This window comes from Jaculus jaculus, chromosome 1 (genome assembly GCF_020740685.1).
Source record: "Jaculus jaculus isolate mJacJac1 chromosome 1, mJacJac1.mat.Y.cur, whole genome shotgun sequence".
Taxonomy (NCBI): domain Eukaryota; kingdom Metazoa; phylum Chordata; class Mammalia; order Rodentia; family Dipodidae; genus Jaculus; species Jaculus jaculus.
Genome location: NC_059102.1, coordinates 108,270,315 through 108,293,472, shown reverse-complemented (window position 1 = coordinate 108,293,472; position 23,158 = coordinate 108,270,315). Strand labels below are relative to the sequence as shown.

Genomic DNA, 23,158 nt, shown 5'->3' with positions numbered 1-23,158 from the left:
GAAGAATTGAACCTGTGTCCTCAGGCTTCGCAGGCAAGTGCCTTAATCACTAAGCCATATTCACTATTTCTTAATCCACCACCTTCACTATTTCTTAATCCCCTCTGGTCTGTTACTTGAAGGAGATCCTATTTCCAATCTTCCACATGTGTGTGGAACTGTTCCAACCTTTTCCTAGATATCAATTTACCCTAAATAAACTTCACGAATTATGATTTCTACCTAAACAAACTCAAAAATCCATAATTATTAGCCAAAAAAAAAAAAAAGAGCCAGGCGTGGTGGTGCTCGCCTTTAATCCCAGCTCTCGGGAGGCAGAGGTAGGAGGATCGCTGTGAGCTCGAGACCACTCTGACGATACAGAGTGAATTCCTGGTCAGGCTGGGCTGGAGTGAGACGCTACCTGGAAAAAAAAAAAAAAAAAATTAGCCTTAATCGAAACCTACTGCCTACAGGTTTTGCGCATGCGCAGATACCATCCACTGCCACTTTTCCGCCCTCGCCACCCGGCTGCGCAGGCGCACTCCTTCCTTGAAGTCGGCTCTAGGAGACGCGGAAGCGGGTCAGGGAGGCTCGGGGCGGGGCGGCGGGCGCGCTCCCGCGTGCCTTGCGCGTACGTGGGGCTGGAGTCCCGGTCCACCGTCGAGCTTGGCGATGGCGGGGGCCGAGCGGACGTCCCCGGAGCTGGCGGCTTCGGAAGAGCGGGCGGAGCTGCCGCCCGCCGTGCGCGCGAACATCGAGCGGAAGCGGCAGCGGGCGCTGATGCTGCGCCAGGCCCGGCTGGCGGCCCGGCCCTACCCGGCGACAGCGGCTGCGGCCACTGGAGGTTTGGGTCGCGGCGGCGCCGCTCCCTTCCCTTCCCGGGTTCCCAGACGGGCGCGCGCGGCGCGTGCACGCGCGACACGCACTCCGCGTCCGGTTCAGGAGCTCCGGCAGTCCCGGGTGGGATCCCCACGGAGCCCAGAGCCCCCGGCTTTCTCTCTGCACCCCGGCTGCCCAGCTTCGCCCCTCTTCCGGGCTGCAGCCGTCCGGGTCTGGAGGTTCCAGCTAGTGACTGTCAGCGCCTCGGTATTCCCAGCGTGGTCCTCTTGTACATCTTTAAGATGTGTAACCTATTTCAGTGACAAGCCTGTACTTGCTCCTTGGTCCAACCAGAAGTGACCGGAGGACCAGTTTTCAAGCGAGTGCCTTTAACCGCTGAGTTCTCTCTCCAGCCCTGCAGGATCAGTTTTCCATGGGCATACAAGACAGCAGACAGACATGGGCCACTCCTTCATGGGGTAACGGTCTAACACACCTGTCGAGTCCCCCACTTTGATAGTATCTGATTGGATTCTCACAGTCATCCTGGAAAACAAAAAGTTCAGGACTTGGTGCCACTGTTTTATGGAATTGTCAGTTGAGACCAGACGTGGTGGAAAGGCATTTACTCAGATTCATCAAATCTTGCTACCCTAGTCATTTGAGAGCTGCGCTTGGCTGTCGATATGCCACGTTTTAAATCTGTAGATCATACCTCTAGGTTTTGGCATTGCTCTTGGAAGCAATTCACCTGAATTATAGCTACAGATTTCTGTGGTCCGTTCCTTCATTTCCCTCTTCTGCCGTTTTATTGCTGCAGTAGTTTACTGTTGCTGTTTTTAAGTGTTTTTGAGATAGAGTCTCTCTCTAGATCAGGCTCACCTTGATCTCATTTTGTAGTCCCAAACTGGCCTCCAACAGCAATCCTTCTACCTCTGCCTCCCTAGTGCTGGCATTAAAGACATGCGCTACTATACGCCTAACTACTGGTTTCTTGTTTTGGTGTAGGATTGCATATATGTGAAGGCCAGTGGAGGTTGTTGGTGTCTTTGCATTTGAGGGAATTTGTACATGATGAGTTTTTTGCATGTGTAGTATATGTTGTATGTGTGTGTACTATATGCACATATATACACAATGTTCTCAGGGTCACAGAGACTAGAAAAGAACCTCAGATGTCCTTTTCTATTGTTCATCCATGTATTTCCTTGGAGTGGAATCTCTGAATGCAGAGTTCTGGTTTTTGTGAGCCTCAACAGTTCTCCAGTCTCAGCTTACCGCAGGACTGGGGTTTCAGTTGTGGTGCATGGCCATGACCATGCCCAGCCATTTATGTGGGTCCTGGGGACTCATATTCAGGCCCACTCAGGCCCTCATGCCCTGGCAAATACTCTACTTGTTGAGCTATCTTCCCAGCCCTGCATTATTAATTTATTTTGTGCTTCACAATTTTTAGTTTGCTGCTAAAAGAACCACTTCTGCTTCTACCTCTGAACCCTCGGGGCAAGTCTTAAATAAACATTTCCCCATCAAGCTTATCCTGTTTGTTCACTTTTAATTCTGGCTAAAATAATCTCCTTAAAGTGACGTTGACAAGCGTCTAGCATGGAGTGAGCATGTAGTAAGTACTGGTTAGTGCTGTTCTTTCAGTTATAGGCTGTCAGATATGATCTCCGTCCATCTTCCCCAAGTCTGTACATCAGTGGATAAATTTAAGTGAAGTTGCTGTAACACACTGATTGAACTCAAGGAAGGAGCTATGGAATCCTCAATTTCTAGCCAGTTGGTCAAAGTACTTGGGCTGCAACTAGCATCTGAAATCGAGTGGTTAGAGACTGAGCCTTCAACCTACACTGACTCTAGGGAATCTATTGGAGAATTGGTACGGACAAGAGGGGTGGGGGAGTCCCCAAATACCTTATATCAGTGATTTACTGAGTGATATTTGTCTTCTCTTAAGTCCTCAGATAGGCCTGGGAATTCAGAGACCTCATCTTTGGTTTGGATTTGTTGCAGTCATAGGAGCCATACTGGGCTTTACTTGGAGAAGGCTTCATTTTCTGGTCTAGAAGGGAGTGAGTTATGCCAGATGTATCCCATGGTTCTTGGTTATCTTTATTTGTTAATGTTCTAACTCTCACTGAAGAGATTTTATACATTTCTTCTTAAGTTGCTGTTATTCTTTAATTGGGTTTGTGGGTATTTTACATACATATCACATCTGAGGATAAATATAATTTTACTTCTTTCTTCCCACTTAGTCTTTTTGGTTTTCTTTCCATGTTGCACTAGCAGGAACCCTCAGGACAGTATTGAATAGAAGCACTGATGATACATCCTTGTGTTGTTTGATGAGCTAAGCATAAAGAAAATTCCTGTTTACTAACAAGAGAGCAAACGGCCTTACCTAGTTCAATCAATAACTACCTTTATTTGCTTTCTGTAGGCATGGCTAATGTCAAAGCAGCTCCAAAAATAATTGACACAGGAGGAGGCTTCATTTTAGAAGAGGAGGAAGAGGAAAAATGTAAACTTGCCAATGTTATTCATCAACCAGGTAAAGTTTGCTTTTTGGAAAATTAGTTAAATAACAAACATACTTCTTTGCATTTTGATCAGTGAGAGGAGGAAGAGGAAGTAGCAGGAGGAGAAGAAAGAAGGATGAGGAGTGAACAGAAGAGCAAGAAGTAGGAGGAGCTGAAATGCTGCCAGAACCTGAGAGAGAAAGTCTTCGACATTCTTTTATTTATGCTTGAAGTTTAGACCTGGTATAAAAAATGAGAACCCCTCCCAAAAGTTTTTTTTTTTAATTTTTTTTTAATTTAATTTAATTTTTTTTAAATTTTTTTTTATTTTTTATTTATTTGAGAGCGACAGACACAGAGAGAAAGACAGATAGAGGGAGAGAGAGAGAATGGGCGCGCCAGGGCTTCCAGCCTCTGCAAACGAACTCCAGACGCGTGCGCCCCCTTGTGCATCTGGCTAACGTGGGACCTGGGGAACCGAGCCTCGAACCGGGGTCCTTAGGCTTCACAGGCAAGCGCTTAACCGCTAAGCCATCTCTCCAGCCCATCCCAAAAGTTTTATTTGATCATAAGTTTAATAGCCAATGGCACAGAAGCTTAAAAAATAAGACCCTACCTCGAAAAAAAATCCAGCATAGTCTTTAGCTGTGGCAGAAGTGTGTTCGCACTAGAATGGGGGAATAGCCCCTTTCTATATATGTGTAAACTGTTGTTTTCAGAAGCTGGGGCTTGAAGGAGTAAAAGATCTGTGCTTGTTTCGGTGGTGTATTTTAAGAGGGATATAGGCAGATGTGTAGTCTCTAGAGCAAAGTGGCTAGAATGGAAGTCTTGAAGTCAACATATGAGAGAGAGTGGTCAAAACTGGTTGGACTTAGCTTGGAGAGTACTGCCAGCTGCCTGCATGTGCAAGAAATACTCTCTTCTTTGATCTCCACTGGGGGCAGGACTTGAGAGTGAGGGGCAATTGTAGAGAGGGAGAGTTCAGCCCTGTGTTATATGGCTGTGCCTAAGTGTATTTAGCACTGGACACCTACAGATTGTTGGTGAATATATCATGTGAGCTTTTTTTTCCAGATTAAAGACTGGGTGTCATTTAGTGCCCTAAGGACCTAAGGTCTTAAGACTCAGCAATTTTCCCATATCTCAGAATCCATAGTCTACAGTAGCCAGTGAGGTCTAGGAAAGTTCTTAGTTGTTTCTGAGTGGCCAGGTGTTAGAAGAAAGTTGTACAAGCAGACAGACCAGTGGCTTCCACTGGCAACCTCCTCTGAGTGATTGCTTTTATTGTTTTAGAGGATAGACCCAACTCCTGGTGGCTCTGTAGTAAAGTTCACAGTCCCTATGGGATGTATGGCTGGCCACCCTTCCATCTGAAAGAGGACAGCATGCCCTGGGAAGCAGGAGTCCCTGACTTTAAGGCTATTAAGAGGTACTCCAGTGGCCATCCCTGGTAGAGACCTTATTTCCTTACTAGGGTGTCCTCATTGGCTTGGAGGACCTGATGGAGCCAATCTTTCCAAGAGATATGTTGTTTCTCCTCCTCAGTTACTTTAAAGAACTATAAGAACCTAAAGACAGAACCCACGTGTTCACAGGAGAGTCTGAAGAGCTTTCTGTGCTTATAGGCTGGTACTGGAGGGTGCTGGGCAACATAGGATCCTCAGCCCCCACGGCCAGCCCAGAGTAGGGGTCTGGGTAGACCCAGAGACAAAGGAGCATCTCATCAAATCCATGGTGCCCCAGGGAGAGGATATGAGTGGGTCTCCTGCCTCTGAGGATTAGGAAGAATCCCAACATGGACCTAGGAGAACTTCCATTTCCTACAAAGTTTATTTCCAGCAGCATACCTCCCCCAGCAAAGCTACACCTCCCAAACTGACACCAGCTTGGAACCAAGCATTCAGAACACACAAATTTATGGGGGATATCAAGTTCAAGCCACCACATTCCATGGTCCTGACTCCTTTTAATGGAAATGGTATTAGTGGCCCAAGAGGTTTATTAGCTCTAGCTTGCCAGTGTTGGTTTGGCTCACTCCTGCTGCTGTTTCCTACCTGCTCTGGCAGAGATGTTGTCCAGCCTTTGTTCATGTCATATTTTCCCCTGCCATCGTGAAGCTTCTCTTGAACCTATAAGCCAAAATAAATCATTTTCTACCATAAACTTAAAAAAAAAAAAACAAAAAAAAAGAAGTCAGAACCTTTCATCAGAAAAATAGCTAATTCTATGGTTTGGGCATATGGCTTCAAGGTAACTTTGGACCATCTTCTAATGCTAGAAAATATGTAAGTATTAAAAATTAACAGAGGTGGGCTGGAAATATGGCTTAGCGGTTAAGGCAGTTGCCTGCAAAGCCTAAAGACCTAGGTTCAATTCCCTAGTACCCACGTAAGCCAGATGTACAAGGTGGTACATGTGTCTGGAGTTTGGGTAGCGGCCGTGGTGCACCCATTCCCTCTATCTGCCTTTCTAATAAAAATTAAAAAAAAAATGCAACAAGGGTATGTGACAGGGCCATAGAAGTCACTGGCTAAATCTGACAGTAATGAAGGACAGTAACACATTATACATCATTAACAAAATAGGAACCCCCAGGTCTATGTCAGTAACAACAAGTGAGTGAGTCAGAGAATAAATGAATAGAGTAGAGACTCATGGCTCACTGCCAGCTACTGAGTGGTAAATGTAGAAGGGACAATAGAGTTGGAAAATAGAATTTTGTATATTTAACAATTACATTTTGAAGATTCCTCCAAAAGACAGAACCAAGCATATTTTATGGCTTTTAGATAATAATGCCATGAAATAATGGTCTACTTGGCAGACTACAGTTTGTCTTCATTCTAACTATCCTGGTAAATTTTTGAAGATATTACCAGCCCTGTTCCAAAATAGTTAGGGTTTTTGAAGAGCCTAGAGATTAAGTAAGGAGTAGTGGGATCAAGACAAGCCTTGATTTAGAGGTAGCTAAGGAGCCGGGCGTGGTGGCGCACACCTTTAATCCCAGCACTTGGGAGGCAGAGGTAGGAGGATCACTGTGAGTTCGAGGCCACCCTGAGACTACATAGTGAATTCCAGGTCAGCCTGGGCTAGAGTGAGACCCTACCTCAAAAAACCAAAAAAAAAAAGAAAAAAAAATAGAGGTAGCTAAGGACCGCATTAGTAGGAATATGTTGAACAAATAGTGAATGAGTAAAAGCCTCCTTTTCTTCCCACTGGACATTGTGGCAGTTCTTGGAGTTGGGGCTCAGCAGTAGCACTCATCCTAAGGTCTTTCTAGTAAAGCTTCAATTTGCTGGAGTATCAGTTCTTAGAAGACTGATCCTTAGCTCGGCATTGAGGTTCGTCAGGGAATTCAGCTCTTACCCTGTGGGTGCAGTTTCTGTGCTAAGTGCTGAGGGTACAGGGCTCAGTGATCACTCCCTGGAGGAATTATAATCCAGGAATTGATGCTTGAGATTGCTGGCTGCTCTGTTGGTGGAGTGGATGAGGAAAAAAGAAGGTTCCTGTCCGGCATGAACTTTGATGCCTCTCTCTTGCTGTAGCTTTGATATGTTGGTGGCCTGTGTGGGTTGATCCCTTCTTTCCTGTCCATCTTGGGGCTAATCTTCTTTGTATTTTCAGCACTACTGTACTAGGCAGAATAAAGGCCCTCAAAGATGTCCATACTGTAACTAGCCTAGAGTCTGATAACATATTACTTTGCATAGACCAGACCTTTTAGACAGGATTTATGTTAAAGCCCTTGAGACAGGAAGATCATCCTGAATAATCCAAATGGGCCTCATGTGGTCAGAGGCCTTCCTTAAAGGGCTGAGCTTATGAAAGAGTACTGCTGTCCCTGTTCCCAAGGATGGAAGAAGGGGGGTCTGGAGTCAAGGAATGCAGGTGGCTTCTAAGAGAGCTGGGAGTATCCCCAGAAAGGAACACAGGCTATAGAACACCTTGAATTTGACCCACTGAGCCTCACCAGACTGCCAAAACACAGATCTGTAAGATGACAGATTTGTATTGTAAGTGCCTCAGCTTGCCGTAAGTTATTCAAGCAGTGGTGTAATACCAGTGCAGCTATTGGGCTCATGATTGGGGGTCAGAACTACTTGATGAATTGCTAGATCTCCCCTCCTTACATTACTTCAGGCTTTTTCCTTCTAGAAAATAGTTTTAAGAGCCAGGCATGGTGGTGCATGCCTTTAATACCAAGCACTTGGGAGACAGAAGTAGGAGGATCACTGTGAGTTTGAAGCCACTCTGAGACTACATAGTGAATTCCAGGTCCACCCTGGGCTAGAGAGAGACCCTACCTTAAAAAACAAAACAAAAAATAGTTTTAGGGGCTGGAGAGATGTAAGCATTTAAGGCAGTTGCCCATATAAAGCCAGATGCACAAAGTGGCACATGTGTCTAAAGTTTGTTTGCAGTGGCTGGAGGCTGTGGTATGCCCAATCTCTCTGTGTATCTCTCTGCTTACAAATAAGATTATTATTATTTTTTTGACTTCCTTAATATTTTATTTTTATTTACTTATTTTTTAAAAATTTTTATTAGCATTTTCCATGAAAGATTATTTTTATTATACTATTTTATACTCATAGTTATCCTCCTCCCTTTGCCTCCCAAGTGCTGGGATTAAAGACATGTGCCACTATACCTGGCCTTTTTTTTTTAAAGTTTTTTTTTTTATAGGGGGGGAGGGCTAGAGAATTGGCATGCCAGGGCCTTAGCCACTGCAAACAAACCCAGATGCGTATGCCCCTTTGTGTGCATGCATCACCTTGTGCATCTGGCTCACATGGGTCCTGAGAAGTTGAACCTGGTTCCTTAGGTGTCATAAGTAAGCACTTTTGCTGCTTAACCACCTCTCCAGCCCAAATAAAAATATTTTTAAGGAAGAAAATAGTTTTTAAAGCCTGGCATGGTGGTGCACGCCTTTTAGTCCCAGCTCTCTGGAGGCAGAGGTAGGAGGATTGCCAGGAGTTCGAGGCCACCCTGAGACCACATAGTGAATTCCAGGTCAGCCTGGGCCAGAGTGAGACCCTACCTCGAAAAACCAAAAATAAAAAAAAAAAGAGAAAGAAATTTTAAATAAAATAAGATTATTTAATCAGAGTTTTATTTTGTTCATAGGTGATTTGTGTCAAGCAGAAAGTATATAATGTTGAACTGATTAAAGGATAAAAAACTCATCTTCCTTTCTGTAGGACCTGTTATGGAGTTTGATTATGCAGTATGTGAAGAGTGTGGGAAAGAATTTATGGATTCATATCTTATGAACCACTTTGATTTGGCAACTTGTGATAACTGCAGGTATTTACTTCATTTCAGACTTTTTTTGTGTGGTGCTGAGGACTGAACTCAGGATCTCAGTCGTTCCAGTCAGGAGCTCTACTACTAAGCCTCACCCTCAGTCCTTTGATATTTTGGGATAGGGCCTCTCTGAGTGTCTCAGCTGGTGTCAGATTTGCAGTCTTCTTGCCTTAGCCTCCCTAATAGCTGGGATCATAGGGCAGGTTGTGCTCCTTTTTCTTCTACTTTTATGAGACAGGGTCTTGTGATGTAGCAAAGGCTGGACTTGAATTTGAGATCCTCCTAACTTAGCCTCCCAGGTGCTGGGATTGCAGGTATGTACCACCATGCCTGGCTTTACAGAGTGTTCCTATTTTCTAGAATTTAATATTTGTGAATAAGTTGATATTAAAGCAATGGTTATATATGTTTAGATTTAATATTTTCTTAGTAATTATGATTTTTTAAAATTTCTTTTTGCTTATTTATTTGAGAGAGACAGAGAGGCAGAAAGAGAGAGAATGGGCGTGCCAGGGCCTCCAGCCACTGCAAACGAACTCCAGATGCACACCCCCCCTGTGTATCTGGCTTACATGGGTCCTGGGGAATCGAGCCTTGAACCGGTGTCCTTAGGCTTCACAGGCAAGTGCTTAACCACTAAGCCGTCTCTCCAGCCTAGTAATTATGATTTTTATTTGGAGGGCTTCCTGAAGTTCCTGTGGTTTTCATTTTGCCAAAGAAATACAGAAAACTAGCTGGGCATGGTGGTACACATCTTTAATGCCAGCACTCAGGGGGCAGAGCTAGGAAGATTACTATGAGTTCAAGGCCAGCTTGGGACTATAGAGTTAGTTCCAGATCAGCCTGGGCTAGCATGACTCCCTACTTTGAGTGGGGGGGGGGGGGAGACAGGGAACTGGGCTCAGGAGATAGCTCAGTAGATAAAACTCTTCCTGTGCAAGATTGAGTATGTAAGTTTGGGTCCCCAGAACCCATGTAAAAGGCCAGATATTGTAGTACTAGTGTCTATAATCCTAGCATGCCTACAGTGAGAGGGGAGGTAGAGCCAGGAGAATCTCACAGGCCAGGTAGCCTGATGAATACAGCAGTGAACAAGAGACCCTTCAAACAAGGTGAAAAGGTAAGGATTGACACACATAGCTGTCCTTTCACCTCCACATTCACAGGTGAATACACACACAGAAAAAAAAAAAAAAAGAAAAGAAAAGAAAAGAAATACAGGAAGCTTGTGCTGATCAAAGTTTATGATCTGACCCATAAAACAGAAAGGATGTCCTGGTTTGCCATAGAAATGTCCTTCCCTTTTCCTTTCTGTTGTCCTGTTACTGATTTAGCCCCCATCTCTCAGGAGAGTAGCAGGTTCTTCTCCCTTCTTTTCGTTCATACTTACTGAGCCTCATTGGTCATCCCTGTGTGCAGACCTTCCTAGTCAGAGGACTAGGGCTTATACTGAAAGGAAGCTCAGCCTTTTGTTCCATCAAGAGAATGAGGAAAACTCGTATCATTTTTTCTTTAGCCTTCATATACTTATTTACTTTGGTTTGTTTATTGCAGCACTGAGGATCAAACCCAGGGTCGTGTGCATTCTGGGCATTGGCTGTATCACTGAGCCCTTAGTGTTGAAATAGGTGCTTGCTGTGTAGCCATAACTGACCTGAAACTTGCTAGGTAGTGCAAGATGGCCTTGAACTTACATCACTCTTCCTGCTTCAGCCTTCTGAGTGCTGAGATTTCAAGTGTGTGTTTCAGGGTTGGGGATTTAGCTCAGTGAGTGAACATTTGCCTAGCAAATACAAGGCCCTGTGTTTGGTCATCAGCACTGGAAGAACAATAACAACAACAACAAAAAACAAGAAACAACAACAAAACCAACCAACAAAACAAAAAAACCTTAAGGGAACCAGCAAGTGTGTGCGCCATTGTACCTGGCTCCAGCATCTTTGATTATGATTTTAGTATTGAGTAATGTATACATCCTTTTCTCCTCATCTATACTTCCAAATTACTTAGTTTAATTAAAGTTGTTCCCAGTTTTAGGCAGGTTTTATGATAGGGTCCTCTGATAGAGCCTTTGGTTTCTTTCCTCCCCAAAGTACACATGTTCTTTAGTGTTTACCAACTCTAAAGCCCAGTTTCAGTCATTGGCTCTCTGTTGTGTTTTGCTTGAGTTCAGATCTATTTGGTTGTTTTAAAACTATTTCCTGATTCCATGTACTTCTTTTCCACCCTCTCCTAATACTGACATAATCTGGGCCACTAGCAGCATTTGCCTGGACCATTGTGGCTATTCTCTATTCTCTCTACATAACACTTTACCAAAACCTTTGGGGAAATGGTTTCTAATTCCATTTAGAATGATTGTCTTCATTGGCTTTTGGATCAGATGTTGGCATATTTGCCATGCCTAAGCAGCCAAGGAAGGAAATAAACAAACAAACAAAAAAAATAGCAAAATATACTCTTTACCAAAAAGTGAAGGTGTATAAGAAATCAACCTCAGCAGAGAAGTAGGAGACACCCAGAGCTTCTAGAGGCCACAGAACCAGGCAGAAGTGGCTCCAGCAGTGGTGCTGGTCTGCACTCTGCCAGGCTCAGCCTGACCCACAGGAGAAGCCAGGTGAAGCGATTTTCCACTCACACTAGTCTCCTCACAAAGTTAAGAAACCTGAAGAGGAAGACATCAGGGACCAGCTGAGCAGCTTGTGAGGAAGGGGATCATGGGGACCAGCTGTATAGCTCTGATACAACTTCAGGTACCCTCCACAGTCTCCCCTCCCCCAACTGCCAGTGCTGGCCATCACTAGAGACATGGGGAAGGGAGATCAGCCACACAGTATCCAGCAAAGGCAATGAGAGCAGAGGACCTGCCAGCCTAGCTAAGTCCACAGTGCAGTAGTAAATAAGGACCCACGCAGACGCAGCACAGCTGAAAACCAAAGCCATCCCAAAAGGTAACAGGGCCTACTTACACCAGGTCAGGTACCCATCAAAAAAAACCCTGGCATGTAGGCCTGCATCAGAAGTGCTAATTACACCTTCCATGTCAGGGCAGGTTATGTGTTAGAGCTGATTGATGGTTGGCTTTGCCATTCTTAAATAAGCTATACTTTGGGCTTGTCCTTTGTTGCTTCCTGATTTATAGTGCCTTTGTCTTCTGTCATTTGTAGGTGCAGGGTCTCACCTCAGCCCTAGGCCAACCTGGAACCCTTTACAAGCCAGAAATCTCAGCCTTCCAGTTGACATGATTGAGTTAACACACACCCTTAGGGTTTTGACTTTGTTAGATTTTCTGTTTAATTCCAACTCTTACATAAATACTCCATGCTGGTTTTGATTTAATGTGTATATTGTTCAGTTGAATTTTAGAATTTGCCTGTATTTTGCTCCACCCAGCCTACTAAAACATATGCATAGTAGGCAAACCCAACACCTAGGGTCACTTCTGCTGTTACTCTAGGAGTCATTTAAGAGCCACACCTGGCACCTTAAGACCCTGCCCTGAAGATACATAGTCACATTTATATATTTAAGAATACTGCAGATAATTAGAAAACCCAAGCATCAAATTAACTCAAGCTGCAAAAATCTATACATTATAATACAAGAAACACAAAAAATCAAGACAACACAGTTTCACTAAAAATGATAAATCCATCAGAAATGACTTCCAGTGAGACTGATTTACATGAAATGCCTAAGAAAGATTTCAAAAGAATGATTGTAACTATGTTTAAAGAAATCAAAGAAGAAAACAAACTCCTAAAGGAGAACACAGGAAACCAACTTAATGAAATAAGGTCAACACAAGACATGAGTAAGAAAATAGAAATGCTAAAGAAAAACCAATCAGAAATACTAGAAATGAAAACAAATTAAGGGGGCTGGAGAGATGACTTAGTGGTTAAGCACTTGCCTGTGAACCCTAAGAACTCAGGTTCAAGGCTCAATGCTCCAGGACCCACGTTAGCCAGATGCACAAGGGTATGCACATGTCTGGAGTTCGTTTGCAGTGGCTGGAGACCCTGGCACGCTTATTCTCTCTCTCTGCCTCTTTCTCTCTCTGTCACTCTCAAATAAATAAATAAAAATGAATAAAATATTTAAAAAAAGATAAACAAAGTAAGTCAAAAAACTCTGTAGAAAGTCTCACCAATAGAATGGATGAAGGAGAGAACAGAATATATGAACTAGATGACCAGGTGGCAGATCTAATACAGTCCAAAGAAAGACAAGTTAATGAGAAGGTATGAATGGGAAGTTTGTCAAGATATTCGGGACACTGAAAAGATCAAACGTAAGAATTCAGATTATAGTAGAAGGAGAAGAATTTCACTCCAAAGGTATAGTAGGTGTTTTCAACAAAATCATAGAAGAAAATTTCCCCCAAATTGGGAAAGAGATGTCAATGAAGATACAGGAAACTTAGAAAACCAAGCAGACAAAACCTGGAGAAACTTGTGGCCATATTATAATTAAACTATTAAACATGCAAACCAAAAACAATATATTGAAAGCAGTTAGAAAAAGCAAGTCACTTATAAAGGCAAGCCCATCAGGATAACAGCAGATTACTTAACACAAACTTTAAAAGCCAAAAGTTTGGAATGATGTATTCCAAGTTCTGAAAGAACAACTGTCAACTAAGAACACATTATCCAGTAAAGCCATCTATCAAAATTGATGGAGAAATGAGGACATTCCACAACAAAACAGGTTAAAGGAATGTATGGCTACTAAGCCAGCTCTACAGGAAATACTTGAAGGATCCTTCATACTGAAGAGAAAGGAAAGCACACACAAGAGAAAATGGGAAAAAAAAAAAAAGAAGCCATACTCAAATAACAGTTAATACAAGACAGTAAAGGGAAAACAGGAAGCACTACCAAACAAGAAGAATGGTAAGAATACACTTTTTTCAATAACTTTAAATATCAGTGCCCCAACCAAAAGACACAGGCTTGCACACTGGATTAAAAGGCAAAATTCTTGTGTTTCACCTTTCCATAAAAAGACAGACACTATCTTAGAGTGAAAGGATGGAAAATGGTATGTTAAGCAAATGGGCCTAGGAAACAAGCAGGTGTTTCTATCCTAATATCTGGCAGGATATACTTCAAACCAACATTAGTGAGGAAAAAAGAGGGCACTTTATATTGATTATAGAATGATTGTCTTCACCACTGCTTACATGACCCTTGGATGCCTTTGACTGTCTCCTACCACACCTGTCCATCACTTAACTGCAGGCTTTCTGTGTTCCAGGGGCAAAGTTCACCCATTCTACAGCTTCTGTGCTCAGTTTCCACTGCTGGGATGGTTTTCTGTGACTGTTTATAGACTTCTTCAGGCTGTGCTCACATGTTCCTGTACCCAGGGCTTCTGATTACTCTCCTACTAAACATTTCTGTTCCTTCACTGTGCATTGCATTTTAGAGCATTTTGACCTGTCATTTTCCTCCACATTTTAATTTATTTGAGAATGGCCATGCCATGGCATATGCCACTTTGTGAATCTGTCTTTACATAGGTACGAGGGACTTAGGCCATCTGGCTTTGCAAGCAATTGCCTTTATCCACCAAGCTATCTTTCCAGCTCTGACTTGTCATTGTTGTGTTGACTTTTGTCTAATTAGAATTAAGCCTCATTAAAACAAGGCTTTCTTTTATTCTTCATTAAATCAAGGCTGTCTTCCTGCCATGAACAGTGCCTGGCATGTGGATGGAGAACAAATAAATGAGGAAAACTAACAACTGATTTTCTGATGGAAATAAAATTCTATGTGGTGCTTTAATTACCCACTCTGTCTGTTTTCCCTTGGTTTTGAGTTCTCCCAGAGCCAGATGGAACTTAATTGTGTTTGGAAGAAGGGACTTTGCATGCTTACATTCATACTCATCTATTTGCTTTTCAGATAGGGTCTCACTATGTAGCCCAGATAAGCATCGAACTCTTCTGTAGATCACATTGACCTCAACTTCTGATCCTCTTACCTTAGCCTCTGGAACACTGGAATTTCAGGCATGCATCACCATGCCTGGTATTTTTTTTTTTTTCTTTCTTGACCTTGTGTTTTAATTTGTATTTTCTTTCTCATTGAGTCTTTCAGTACATTTTCTCTACTTTTATTTCAAGTCCTTTCTGGAATAAAGAGGTACTTTACAGCAGTTCTTCAATTTCTTAATGACCCTAGTCTGCTGTAATATGACTTAGAATAAATAAAAAATTAGGCATTTTTTCTATTAGAATTTTTATGAGCATTTAAACATGAGAAGCATAGGCAGGAAAAGGTGTTTCATGTTGATTTTGGTGTGCATGCCCTGTGGCTGCTAAGTCATTTATCTAAAATAATCTATTAAGTGGACTTAATCTGTTTTCAGAGATGCTGATGACAAACACCAGCTTATAACCAAAACAGAAGCAAAGCAAGAATACCTTCTGAAAGACTGTGACCTAGAGAAGAGAGAGCCAGCTCTGAGGTTCATTGTGAAGAAGAACCCTCATCATGCACAGTGGGGCGACATGAAACTCTACTTAAAACTGCAGGTCTCTCATTATTCTACTTGGCAATGTCAGTCACTAGTTTACATAAAGTTTATTTTGTTTTTGCATGTGCATTTTTGTGTTCTTATGTGTATGGGCATATGTGCATGTGGAAGCCCGAAGTCAACATTAGATGTCTTCTGTTTTCCACCTATTTTTTGATGACAGGGTCTCTCACTGAACCTGATAATTTGCCTGTGCTAACTAGCCAGAAAGCCCCCAGGATCCTCCTACCTCTGCCTCCTCAGTGCTGGGATTATAGACATAGGCCACCCTACCCAGCTTTTATATGGTGGTGGGATCTGAACTCAGGTTTTCATGCTTGTGCAGTAAATACGTTGCTGGCTGAGCAAGCTCCCCAGCCCTGACGTTTAACAATAAACTAATTATGATTAATTCCACTTTGCTTATAGAGTAAAAAGGACTTCCCCTTTTCTTGTTTTACATGTGCACTACAGTCCTATCTAATATTTAAAAGCATGATTTTGTGTTTTGCTGTGGCACTTTGGAACAAATATGTTGCTAGTGGGTGGTGTTAAGAGTGCAAGTTTGGAATAAGAGTTAGTCTCCATTTCCATATCTGACAGCCTCCCCACCCCAAGGAAAAATAAACTTTTTTTTCTTATTTTTTGAGACAGGGTCTTACTCTTGCCTAGGCTGACCTAGAGCTCACTCTGTAGCCTGACAATAGCCTTGAACTCATAGCAGTCCTCCAATCTCAGCCTCCCCAATGCTGGAATTAAAGGCATGTGCCACCATACCTAGCAAAAAAAGAAAATCTTAAAAAGATTAACATGGGCTGGAGAGATGGTTTAGCGGTTAAGCGCTTGCCTGTGAAGCCTAAGGACCCCGGTTCGAGGCTCGGTTCCCCAGATGCCAAGGGGGCGCATGTGTCTGGAGTTCGTTTGCAGTGGCTGGAAGCCCTGGCGCGCCCATTCTCTCTCTCTTCCTCTATCTGTCTTTCTCCCTATGTCTGTTGCTCTCAAATAAATAAATAAAAAATGAACAACAACAAAAAAGAAGTATTACAAGATACAAACACATGAAAAGGAGAATCTAGGAATTTGTGTATGGAGATTACAATAAATAAAATAAAATAAAATAAAAAGATTAACATTTCAGCAATTTCACAAATTCCTAAAATCTAACTGTACTTGGTAGTGCAGTCAGTTTCACATGGCTGGGACAGGCCTCCTACTAGAAGCAGCGTATAGGAAGGAGTTTATTTCAGGCTTACGAATTCCAGGGGAACAACATCAGTGGTGGAAGAAGCTGGCTCACTTCCATAGATCTAAGCAGAGAGACACCATCACAGCAAGGACCACAAAACGATTGCCAGAGCTCTGAAACTACTCTCCTCACACCTAGTAGGGCTGAACTCAAGATCCACCCCCCAGAAACACACTCCCTATAGCAGGGGTATGCCCAGTAGGAGCTCAAGTAGGAAGCTTAATCAAAAATGCCCAAGTCAGCCAGCATCTATGTGACTTCCCATACCGCTGAGCAGATCTCTTCAGTGATTGCTCTGAGCAGGTTCTACACAAGCCATGGCAGCAACCCCCTTAGTGGTGGGGTTCTAGTGCTCATGCCTCCTGTCTGGAGTCACAAATATCCTCATATATGCTTCAGAATTACATATTTCTTGTATTGTCATATCAAAATATTGGGAGCCATTGCTTCTGAGCAGTTTCTATTAGAATATAGTTTAGATAGGCATATTATAGGAATTCTTACTATTTAAAGTATTTTAAAATTCAAATAAGCCTAAATTTTTACTTGAATTAGGCCATTCTCTGCTTGAGACAAGCAAGGTCTTACTAAGAAGTCCAGACTAAAATTGCAATCTTTTTTTTAAATTAAGCCCAACAGACTGGCCTTCTTTTAAAAAATTATTTAGAGAAAAAGACAGAGGAAGAAAATTGGCATGCCAGGGTTAAGCCACTAAAATTGAACTCCAGACAGTAGTGCTGCGTAGTGGGCTTGTGTGACCTTGCGCTTGCCTCACCTTTGTACATCTGGCTTATGTTGGATCTAGTGTCAAAAATGGATCCTTTAGCTTCTCAGGCAAGCACCTTAACCATTAGCAATCTCTCCAGCCCTGGCCTTTTTTTTTTTTTTATGTTAGAAAGTTGGCACCAGGGCGTCTAGCCACTGTAATCAAACTCAGACATGTGTGCCACCTTGTGTGGGACCTGGACAGCAGAACATGGGTCCTTGGGGTTTACAGGCAAGTACCTTAACTGCTAAGCCAACTCTTCAGCCCTGAACTTACCTCAGCCTCCTGAACACTGAACTTATAGGCATGTACCACCATGCTTAACCCTCTTAACCTTGCAATTTTATATTTTCCTTCTCATTGAGCCAGTCATTCATTCATATATATATATACATATATATATAATTTGTATTTACTCTTTATTTCAAACCCTTTCTGGAATAAGAGGGACTTGAAGGAAAATGTGTTTGAGTGCAGGCACATGTGTGCCATGGCATGTGTGGTGGTCAGAGTACCTCAGGTGTTGGGTGATTTAATGGTACCTATAGGTTTGATACACCTTTATAATACTGAGCAACGCTGAACCCCAACCAATTTAAATATGGACTGCTTTATAGATTGTGAAGAGGTCTCTTGAAGTTTGGGGTAGTCAGGAAGCACTGGAAGAAGCAAAGGAAGTGAGGCAGGAAAACCGAGAAAAAATGAAGCAGAAAAAGTTTGACAAAAAAGTAAAAGGTAAGTGGCTACATTTTATATACCTGAACCATTTTATATCACTGAGCCAACAATCTTTAAGGTTGTTCCTATTTAAAAATATTTGGAAAAGTGACTTGAAGTTTGCCTTCAAGTAGATTGACCCCAAACCTCACAATACTGCCTTTTATAAAAGCATGTAGGCCATTTTCATGTAAGTCACATATTGCTAGAGATGGAAGGGGATGGTACTTCTGGCCAAGAATTGGGCATTAGGTGGATGTTATATGTGACCCAGAGTGTTTAAGAAAAATCAAGGTTCTCACTAGCCAAACTCTGAATTGCTTAAAATGAAAATCATTCCCTGTCTTAAGTCACCTAATTTAGTAGCTAGAAGGAACGCTCTGATATCTAGCTAGTCTAAATACCTTTATTTTATGTTGCTAAAGACTAAGAAAGCTGGAGTGACTTGCTGCATGCATGGGACAGGAATTAGATTTTCATGACTGAAATGGCCTTTTTGCCATCCACATTGTCTGTCTCCATGCATCTCTGTACCCCACGGCTGTTCTGTCTTCAATAGCCATGTCTCGCTCCATGTTTGTATCCTTGAGCCTGTCCATCCACCCATATATTCAGTACTTACCCTGTGCCAGGCACTGTGCTAACATAAATGCTGTAGTATCAGAAAGTTTGAAATAACAATGATGGGTACTGTGCTAGTGATGAACACAGGGCATGCAGTAAGGTAATTTAAACTGAAGGCCCCTTGAAAGTAAAAACCCGGTTGTTTCTGAGCCTGCAGGGGAAAGAATGGGTCATTCCACCTTGCTAGATGTCTGAAGGGCCTGGCTTTGCCTTATCTCTTCATTCCTAAAGGAGGAGTTTCCCTTTCCTAGGGGATAAACACTTCCTTTTGAAGTTTCCTGGAAAATTAAGTTCCTGGGAAGATTGCCCTTTCCCAGAAACCTGACCACAGACATTTGGTTTCAGGGCTGGACTGACTAGTTCAGTTCTCATTGCCACAGAAGACCCCAACCTGGGTCTCAGGGTGTTCTTTCCCATTAAAAAAAATTATTTGAGAAAAAGATAATGAGGCAGATAGAGAATGGATATGCCAGGGCCTCTAGCCATTGCAAATGAACTACACTACCTGTGTATCTCGCTTTACATGGGTACTGGGCAGTTGAACCTGCCCTTTGGTTTTGCTGGCAAGCATTTTAACTGCTTTCCCATTTCCTGGGAAGTCCTTCCTGGGCAGCTTTCCATTTCTTTTCTTTAGTTCCAAGCTCTTTCTCCTAAGTGCTAAACTACCCTCTGCTCTGAGGATTCATTTATTGAAATCCATAAAACTGAGAGCTGTGTGACTACTGAGCTTCTGGGACCCTAGCTCCAGAGTCTGATACAACCAAAGACGTCCCAGATTACTGTATCAGCAGGAGCATAGGACTCTTTTACTCTAAAAATTCCAAGACGTCTTTAAGTACTATCAGTGAAACTGGGTGTGGTGACTCATGCCTTCAGTCCCAGTACTCAGGTGGCTGAGGTAACAGGATTAAAGCCAGCCTGGGGGGAGGGGTGTGTTTGTGTGTCAGGGGATGGAGGGTTACAGAGTGGGTTCTAGGTTAGCTTGTGCTAGAGTAAGACCCTGCCGAGGGGGGAAAAAAAAAATCAGTGTTCTTCCTGTAGTAATTTTGTAGTGAACCAGTGTGGTGTATAAATTTTGGAGGCTGAGGCAGGAAGGATTGTGAGCTTGGGCTACATACTGAGCTCTTTGCTGAGATTAAAAAAAAGCAAAAGGATAACCAATCCAAAAAAAAAAAAAAAAAAGGCAAAAGGAAAAACTAAATGTAAGCCTTCTTTGTACCTTATCATTGCAAAGATTTCACTCCAGTTTTCATATAAGAATGTAGAAAAGTTAAAATACAAATTTAAACACTATGAAGACTTCCTACTCCATGATCCCAAGGAGTCCTTAGTAACATTTCGTGTCCTTCTAGTTCTTTCCCATGCACAGACCCTTAAGCACCTTTTATAAAAATGCAACACTGTTGGACACCTGAAGTTCACCAACCTCATGTGAAACCTCTATATATATGATAGTTAATGCATCAGGAGATAAGCACATTTTTGACTTTGTAGAGGTTTCCTGTAGGAAATTGCCATGTAAGAGCATTTGTTGGGGAACAAGGTAGACTTCTATAAATACCACGGAGAGCTAATTCTTATGGTGAGATTTGCCTTGAAGCTTTTCTTAGGAGTCGTTCTTTATTTCAGTTGATTCCTTTTTGGATGAAGCATGCCTTTTCAGAAAACTATTTGAGGTGGTTACAAGATGGTTTCCACACCTCTTTAAGTAAGAATAGTTGACATTTTTTTCCTTTTGCATATGAAAATCCATGAGTTCTAAAGGTTCTATAAACTCATTGTCTTCTGGTGTTAAGTACACAGAGAGGTCAATGCAATTCTGTCTTTAACTATGGCTTCTTGTTGATTCACTTTAGTGCTTGGTGGACATGCTCCTGCCCTGACTAGGCCACAGAGGGCTGAGAGTAGACTGTAGAGCTTAGAAGTGAGGATCTGATGTACAGCTTGCTCAGAAGTCTCAGGACAGAGAGGCATAAAAGCAAGTCCAGAGATTTTTTTTAGTTGAAAACAAGCTGGAACCTGGTTCCTCCTGATCCACAAAGAAGCTGACACAAAGTTTACTTCTTTTGGGGAAGGTAAGAGATTGTATTTACCTGCTTTTAGGAATGCACTTTTGCAGATCATTACATTACCGGAAAAACAAAACAAAACATACAAGTAGGATTTATAAACCTCATACCTAATACCAAATGGTGGCACTGGTGCTGCTCACTGTAGCTGGACTTCAGAAAGTGAAGTATTCATTGACCTTATATTGGATGAGAACTTTGAACAGGTGCAAATACACAAGTTTTGAGTTTGCATGCCACCACCACTGTCCCTCCCCGCCCCATCATAAACAAGGCAGAGGTAAGGCTTCTCTTCCATGTTATACTCCACCACCTTCTCTCAATATTGTTGAGCTTCCCCCTAAAAGGACATTTTTAATGCATCTTCGTTATGACTAGGAACTTCCCAAAAAGAAGTGGATAAGAAAATCCCATCTATTTTTGTGGACACTGTATGTCCTGGGCTTATGGTTATTTGTTAAGTATGGCTGCTTTGGGGCTTCTCAGGAGAGTTTGAGGGACAAAGTTCCATCACCTTCCTTTAGTTCAGGAAGGACAAAAAAAGATCAAGGCTTTGTGGTATTCTTGCATTGTCATCTTATAACTACCTTCTGTAAAAATTTAGCAATTGAAAGTTAGCTTTAGACTGATATTTTTCCTTGAAACAAGGATGTCTGGGAAATCTCATTGGGTGAGTCCAAGCATTCTTTGAAGCTGTCAGAAGTGAGACTGGTTATAGGAACCTTGTGATCCATTTCCAGGAGTGGTCCGTAAATACCAGCCTTCTGCTTTGTGAGTGAAGTTCTACACCACCAGGAGCATGAGGCTGTAACATGGCAAGCCAGTCTGATTCTCCAGCTCCCTTAGGCTTCCAGTGCAGTGCAGCCATGTGCCCCACCCCAGCTGCCACTCCTGAAGCATGTCAGACATGCACCCACTCTTGTACCTCTTAACCTTTCTCTCTCCTCAGTCTCAGCAACATATAATTTCCTTGTTAAATGAAATGATGTAAAACTTACATCTTTAATTTTTTAAAAAATATTTTGAGAAGGGGAGAGAGAATGAGCACACCAGGGCCTCTAGCCACTGCAAATGAGCTCCAGATGTATGTACCACCTTGTGCACCTACCTGGCTTTATGTGGGTACTGGGGAATTGAACCTAGGTCCTTTGGCTTGGCCAGCAAGTGCCTTTGCTGCTAAGCTGTCTGTCCAGCCCTAATCTTTGTGTGTGTGTATGTATAAGCTTTTGTTTGTTTGTTTGTTTTTCAAGGTAGGGTCTCACTATAGCCCAGGCTGACCTGGAATTCCCTATGTAGTCTCAAGGTAGCCTTGAACTCCTACCTCTGCTTCCTGAGTGCTGGGATTTAAGGTGTGTGCCACCATGCCTGGCTCTTGATTTATTTTCAATGCACACATTTACTTCTGAATTTCTCACTTCACACTTGTATAACCAACAGTCATTGATATTACAGTGTTTTAAACATACACAAAATTGTTGTCTAATTGGATTTTTTTTTTAAGAACTACGGAGAGCAGTAAGAAGCAGTGTGTGGAAAAGAGAAACAACTGCACACCAACATGAGTATGGACCAGAAGAAAACTTAGATGATGACATGTACCGTAAGACTTGTATTTTGTGTGGCCATGAACTGACATATGAAAAAATGTGATTTTTAAAAATTTAAAAACGTATTTTATATATATTTAAATTGTTCCCATTCAAAATTTACTACAATGTAGTCTTCATAGATACAATACTTGAATAAAATATTGCTTTAGAACTTGGGATGTTGCTGGCATGGTGGTGCATACTTTTAATTCTAGCACCGGGAGGTCTCGGGTAGGAAGAACTCTGGGTTCGAGGCTAGCCTAAGATTACATAGTGAATTTCAGGTCACCCTGAGCTAGAGCAAGACCCTACCTCAAAAAAAAGAAAAAAAAAGGGATGTTGTGACTTAAAGTCCAGCTCGCCTGGTTGAAGGCAATGTCAAATCTGTGGGAACTTAGTGACTGAGTAAATTCAGAAGAGGCAGGTTATTCTTAATTCCCCCACCCCCAAATTTGACGTAAGGTGATAGATATGCTTTAAAAAGTGGTAGGACAGAGATACTCATTGAGATGCAAGAGACCTACGTAAACCAAGATTGGGGCAGGACAAGGAATTTTCAATGAAGGCCAAAGCTCACTGAATTGAACTGAACCTAAGAAACCAATTGATGGGGTATACACTGCTATACAGACTGGCTCAGGTTCTAGGGAGCACTTCTCTTTAGGCTGTGGAAGAGGTGGGAAGCCATTGCTAGAAAAGGCACTGACATACAGCAGGAATAAACAATGAACTATGGGATTACATTTTCTGTATGCAGATGGGTCTACACATCCAGGCCTTCAGAGACAACTCTTCTGAAACCTAGATCAAAATGGAAAACAGCTATTCAAAGTTGAACATCTATTCATCGAAGAAGGTATTAATAAGTTCAACACAAACTGCTGTGACATGGCTTACAGATTCTCACTCAATCCTGGGAGGAAAGACAACTTGCTTCTATGCTTAGTTTGCACTTCTGTGGGAGGAAAATGACAACCTACAACTTCACT

The 23,158-nt window shown here is 42.3% G+C and overlaps 1 protein-coding gene across 1 annotated transcript; it reads left to right on the top strand.

Moving 5' to 3' along the window:
- Positions 1–654: 654 nt before the first annotated feature.
- Xpa (XPA, DNA damage recognition and repair factor) lies at positions 655–22,346 on the top strand. Its single transcript, XM_004656950.2, has 6 exons — positions 655–826; positions 3,248–3,358; positions 8,528–8,633; positions 15,012–15,177; positions 17,788–17,905; positions 22,082–22,346. The coding sequence occupies exons 1-6, from the start codon at positions 655–657 to the stop codon at positions 22,228–22,230; spliced, it is 822 nt and encodes a 273-aa protein (XP_004657007.1). The 3' UTR covers positions 22,231–22,346.
- Positions 22,347–23,158: the final 812 nt, after the last annotated feature.

Bases quoted from the DNA above. Each gene is read 5' to 3' on its own strand.
- Xpa (XM_004656950.2), top strand. From the start codon at position 655: ATGGCGGGGGCCGAGCGGACGTCCCCGGAGCTGGCGGCTTCGGAAGAG. The intron at 8,634-15,011 runs GTATTTACTTCA...ATCTGTTTTCAG, and splicing joins GCAACTTGTGATAACTGCAG to AGATGCTGATGACAAACACC. The intron at 15,178-17,787 runs GTCTCTCATTAT...ACTGCTTTATAG, and splicing joins AACTCTACTTAAAACTGCAG to ATTGTGAAGAGGTCTCTTGA.